The 6000-nt window shown below is 58.1% G+C and overlaps 1 protein-coding gene across 1 annotated transcript in view; it reads right to left on the bottom strand.

The window, feature by feature from the left end:
• Positions 1 to 4765: 4765 nt before the first annotated feature.
• MACO1 (macoilin 1) overlaps positions 4766 to 6000 on the bottom strand; it is a 39416-nt gene continuing 38181 nt past the window's right edge. Inside the window, exon 11 of the mRNA XM_029080842.2 lies at positions 4766 to 5280. Within this exon, the coding sequence (XP_028936675.1) occupies positions 5078 to 5280 (203 nt within the window). The 3' untranslated portion in view covers positions 4766 to 5077. The remainder of the gene's footprint in view (positions 5281 to 6000) is intronic.

The raw sequence follows: 6000 nt of genomic DNA, 5'->3' as shown, positions 1-6000 counted from the left end.
CCCAGAGAAGTGAAGCGACTTGACCAGGGTCACACAGCAGACAGATGGCAGAGCCGGGATCAGAACCCCGGTCCTTCTGACCCCCAGACCCGTTCTCTCTCCACTGGGCCGTGCCGCTTCCGCAGCAGACTTGACACGGGGAGGACACCGTGAGAAACACGGCGGGGCCCTGCCCGCTCCCCGCTCCCCGCTCCCGGGACCCAACATCTCGTCCTAGCCTTTCGTCTTACTTCCGTCCCTCCACAGGAGCCGCCGTAACCATCTCCAAGAGAGACAGTCGCAGAGGCACGCGGAGACAGAGGAGGATGCAGAGAGATAGAGTCGGCGACTTGGAGGATATTAAACGTTTCCTGCTGAGCACCCCCGCCTCATTCGAGAGAGGAACAAGTGATTCTCCCGGGCCCCGTGGCAGGCTTGAGGCTAGACGGAGCAGAATGGGGCCATCTCCCCGGACGAAACGAGCCGTCGGCGATCGGCGGGACCCAAACCGGCCCGGGGCCGCGGCGGCCCGCTCGCCCCGGTCGGCCCAGAGCCGGTCACCGGCCCGGCGGCCGGAGCCCAGGGGTTCTCCACTCGAACCCTTCCATCCGGGAAGGGCTCCGGGGCAGTCGAGGTCGTCCGAGCTCTGCGATTTCATTCCCGCTCTCGATGGCTTATTCATTAGTTGGAATTCCCGCTTCCTTCCCCCCTTAGTTTTCCGGACGGACCGTTTCAGGTCTTCCCGGCCGAGTCATCCCGACGAGAGGGAGCCATGGGCTTCTCCGGCACAAACACGTCCTCAAGGTCAACTGGTGTCGTGGGGCTGCCTAGAGAGGATGGATGAGAAGTGGCCTGGCCTAGTGGACAGAGCACGGGTGTCGTGGGCGGGGAATGCATCTGGTTATCGTTCTACTGTAGTCTCCCGGGCGCTCAGCACAGTGCTCCGCACGCAGTAAAAGCTCGATAAATATGACTGTGGACGAATGGGAAGCAGCGTGGATGACAGAACACGGGCCCGGGAGCCAGAAGGCCACGGGTTCTAATCCCGGTTCCACCGCTTGTCTGCCGTGTGGCCTTGGACCAGTCACTTCACTTCTCTGGGCTTCAGTTACCTCATCTGGAAAATGGGGATTGAGACCGTGAGCCCCACGTGGGACAGGGACTGTGTCCAACCTGATTTTCTTGTATCCATTCCGTCGCTTAGTACAGTGCCTGGCTCACGATAAGCGCTTAACTAATGCCACAATTATTATCATCATAATTATGAATGGAGTCAGAGGGACCTGCATTCTAACCCCCCGCTCCGCTGCTTGCTGCCGTGTGACCTTGGGTAAGTAACTTGGCGGTGCCTCGGTTCCCTCATCTCTAAAACGGGGGCCACGGGTGGGACATGGACTGTGTCCAACCCGATTAGCCGGGATCCGCCCCAGCGCTTAGAACGGTGCCTGGCACATAATGAGCGTTTAACAGATACCGCTAAGTGAACGGTCCCCTTGCTGCTTCCTGTGATCCCCTCAGTGGGTGTTCTGCGGGTTGCCCGGGTAGAGGACCCCCCCCCCCCTCCGGCCCCCGAAAACCACCCCGTAGCCCCCATCAGCCGGCCGGCAGACGCTCTGGGTGGCCCGTCACCCGCTAGAAAGGCGTCTCTGGAAGGGTTTTACCGTGAAGTATTTGTTAAGCGCTTACTATGTGCAGAGCACTGTTCTAAGCGCTGAGGTAGATACGGGGTAATATCAGGTTGTCCCACGCGAGGCTCACAGTCCTAATCCCCATTTTACAGATGAGGGAACTGAGGCCCAGAGAAGTGAAGTGACTCGCCCACGGTCACGCAGCTGACAAGTGGCGGAGCTGGGATTCGAACCCATGGCCTCGGGCTCTTTCCACATTATCGACTGCATTTATCCAGCGCCTACTACGTGCAGGGCACTGTACTAAACGCTTGGGAGAGTCCAACGCGACAATATCACAGACACATTCCCGGGCCCACAGCGACCTTACGGTCTAGAGGGGGAGGCAGAGGTTAACGGAAATAAACGACGGATAGGGACTTTAGTGGTGCGGCGCTGGGAGGCGGGGATGAGGAAAGGGAGCGAGTCAGGGCCACGCAGAAGAGGAGGTAGGAAGAGAAGAAGCGAGGACCGAGTCGGGGAAGGCCTCTTGGAGGAGGCGGGCCTCCAGGAAGGCTTCGAAGGGGGGGAGAGTCATCGTCTGTCGCCTACGAAGAGGGAGGACTTCATGGAAAGAGCCGTCCACGGCAGCAGATCATCCACACGGTCCAAACGAACCCGGCTCTCTCCCCTGGTGACTATCTTAACCACCTGGACTGGGAAATACCTTCTGACACGGTGCCGAGAAAGGTGATCTCACAGGTGCATCGCTTACTTTACGACTGAGCCAGGGTAAACGAAAGAAGCTTCCAGGATCCCGCGGAGGAGATCCAGCGGGGTTGGCTCGCGGGGACGGTGGGACCGCCGGCCGCGACTCCGGGAGCGGAGTTTTTCCAAGACCGGAAGCCAGACCGGTTCCAGCGAGGAGCCCTAGGGAGGAAATGCCGCCCCGAGAGAGGCATGGGGCTCAACTCTGTTGTGTCGTCTCTTCTGAGTGCTTAGCGCAGCGCTCTGCACACCGTGAGCGCTCACCAGATCATCTTGATTGATTTCTCTGATTTGATTGGTTGATTTCTAGCTGAAAACGAACGGAGATCATTCAAGTCAGGCCAAGGGAGGGGAGGCCCTTCCTCCACGACCTTGAGCGGCCACACTCCCTCACCCCTTGGTCCTGGACTCCCCAGGGGGCTACGCTGGGAGAGAAGGGCGGATCGATCGGTATTTACTGAGCGCTTACGGTGTGCAGCGCTCTGTACTGAGCTCTTGGGAGAGCGCAATACCACAGAGTTGGTAGACGTGTTCCCCGCCCACAGCGAGCTTCCAGTCTGGAGGGGGAGACAGACATTATGCATAGAGATAAATGACAAAAATGTACCTAAGAGTTATCTGGCTGGGGGAGGGGCAGGGCGACGCGGAAGGGAGTGGAAGAAGGGGAAATGAGGGCCAAGTCTTGGATTCCGGCTTCACCGGGACGCCCGGGAACAGAGGATACACTTTGCGAAGCAGGAAAGGCCCTGGGAAGCCTGGAACCGAAGAAGGATTCCTCCCCCAACTCTTCCAGAGAAGTTCGGCTCCCAGGAAAACCCGCCCTTGGAGAGGTGGGGAGAGGGAGAGAAAGTTCACGGCCCAGTGGAGCGTCCACGAGGGCCAGACTCCTGCCTGTACCCACCTCAGATGCGAAGTTAAAAAGGCAGAAAACTATTTTTTTTTTTATCTGCAAGAAAATGTTTATTCTTTTAAACCCCACAGGAAAAAAAAAACGCGGCCGAGACCAAGTAGTCAACGAAAGTTGTGTCCCCAAAAGGCGGCAAAATGGTGACGGGGGGAGGGGCTGTGACACAAAGCCCGTGACAATACTTTCATGTTCTGCACAAAGATGAAAAAAAAGACCTAGGTCAGTTCTGAATAATACTTTTATGATGACAGTTACACAAGGTGATTCAAAAATGCAAAATGACAGCAACATGCACAGCTGGTTAAAGCCAGAAGTTTGCTTCCTTTTCCCCCTCCGAAAAGATCTGCGACTAAAAACGACAGATCTTTTAATACTTGGATGCTACCGACTCGTGTGTCCTATTTCAACTGCGGGACGTGGTTCGCTCCGGTCGACACCCAACTCTGAAAATCCTAGACGACCCCGGAAACCCGCCGACAGGAGTCGAGCCAACAGCTCTGGTTTCCGGATTTCTTCCTAGCTTCCAAAGGCGATCCCGCCCCGCCCTCCCCTCTCTCTTTCCGCCTTCCCCAACCCGCCCCGATTCTTAAATCCCTCCAAGGTTAGCGGTACCGACGCCTTCTATGCCGGGGGACTATCCATTTGAACCCCAAAGCTGGGACACTTGGAAGTTTCTCAACTGTCCCCCAAACAGAGCCTCCTCGGCCAACGAGCTGGGGAATGGTCAAGCCCCGTCGTGAGCCTGCCCGACGCAAGCTGAAAGCGGGGAGGAGAGCAGAAACGAACCCGGAACCGGGACCCGCCCGTTGCCGCGGTCTCTCGCCCCGAACGGCGGACGACGGGTCCCCCCCCCGGGCAGAGGCACCCTGTAAGCGGGAGCACTGGTCCCCGAGGCGGGTCGAGAGAGCAAACGGGGCCCCGTAGATCTCCGGTGCACAGAGACGGAGCAGAACCTCCCGCCTGACGTCTAGCTGGCGGGGGGTCTGAGGGAGGAGCTGCGGAAGGGGTGGGGAAAGTGGTTTTAAAACCATCAGGTTTCCTCTTGAAGCGTCTCTTCCCCAGGCACCGTGAGCGTCTCTCAGGGACCGGAAGCACCGGGGGTGGGGGGATCGAAATCCGACAACTCCCGCGCCATTATCGGTTATTCCCGCTTCCTGCTTTCCCCTCGGATCCAGGCCGCGTCCCTCTCGTCTGCCCCGTCCGACTTCGGAAGGGGGTGGAGGGAGGGTCGGGGGCAATCAGATCTCTCCTTTTAAAAGACCAAAACGTCAGCACCCCCATCTCTAACGGCGACGAAATCAAAGCCTCGTTAGGTCACCGGACCCTCTCGGTTTCCAAGGGACAAGATTTTCCGTCGCTGTCCTTTACGGACCCAATCGGCGGGTTCCACTCCATCGTTTTAAAACAACGGCAACGAGAACCTGATCCCGGCGTGATGTGCGTGTGGGCGTGTCTCCCTTTAAAGAGGAAACCGTGCAAGAGTACATAAAAGGCAAAACTGCTATTTGAAATCCAAGAGTTGTTTTAATGCATTGGCCAAGAAAAATAAATTGCAAAGTTCTGTGAGGTTTTTCTAAAAATTTACAAGAGAAACCGATGGGCAGTTCTAAGTCGAACTTGGGAGTAAATTGGTTTCTTCCCCCCCCCCCCCCCCCCCCCCGCTTCAAATGACAAGATGGTACAAGTCCCACACAAGAGGAAAAAAAAAAATAATAATAATAATAATTTTTCTTTAAATCTTGACCGCGAGAGGACACTCCCTGGTGATGCCTTCGGGGGGTGGACGGGATTCCTGGGCAGAAAGAAGAGTTGGCGTTCATTTCTTCAGGGGCTGGTACACGGAGGCGTTGGGGTCGAGACCGGAAGGGCTGGTCTCCACGAATTTGGAAGAGTAGTGGGGGGACACGGGACTCAGGGTGCTGGTGGCCGCAGTGTACGTTATGCTGGGCATCACTGCCATGACTTCCGCTATCTTCTGTTTTAGGTCCTTGATCTCCTGATCTTTCTGAATGATCTGTCCTGGAACGACAGAGACCCGTTCGTTCGTTCGTTCGGCTCTACCGAGCGCTCGCTGTGTGCAGAGACCACGGTGCTAGGCGCTCGGGAGAGTACGGCGGAACAATCAACGGACTCGTTCCCCGCCCGCAACGAGCTTACAGTCTAGAGGGCGAGACGGACATTAAGCGAGATAAACGGCCGAGGTGGACAAGCGCTGAGGGGCTTCGGGGAGGGGGCGATGAATAAAAGGAGCGAGTCGGGGCGACGCAGAAGGGAGTGGGAGAAGAGGAAAGGAGGGCTCGGGCGGGGGAGGCCTCTTGGAGGAGAGGGGCCTTCAAGAAGGCTCTGAAAGAAGGGAGAGTTAGTCTGTCGGTTACGAGGAGGGAGGGCGTGCCAGGACGTGGGGGAGAGGTCGGCGTTAGATGAGACGGACGAGATGGGGGGTCCAGTGAGAAGTACGGTATTCGAGGAGCGCCCCGAGAGACCCCGGCCGGGGCCCACCCCGGCCCCCACCCAACGGCGAGAGCGGCTGAGCGGTCCTGGGACTCCGGCGGGGACGCAGTCCCGCCGAGCTGGGCGGCGAGCCGGTCCTGAGAGGACCGACTCGCCCAGGGCTGATCCCGAGCCCGTCGTAGCGGCGACGTCCCGCTCCTCGCCTTTCGGGACTCTTTTTGACATCGAGGGTTGTGGCCCTAAGCACCCCCCGCCCCACCGCGGGGCGAGCCCAGCGGTCCGATCAGT

Source organism: Ornithorhynchus anatinus, chromosome 16 (assembly GCF_004115215.2).
Source record: "Ornithorhynchus anatinus isolate Pmale09 chromosome 16, mOrnAna1.pri.v4, whole genome shotgun sequence".
Lineage (NCBI taxonomy): Eukaryota > Metazoa > Chordata > Mammalia > Monotremata > Ornithorhynchidae > Ornithorhynchus > Ornithorhynchus anatinus.
Note: the sequence above shows the minus strand (reverse complement) of the source record. Positions and strands in the feature narration are given on the sequence as shown.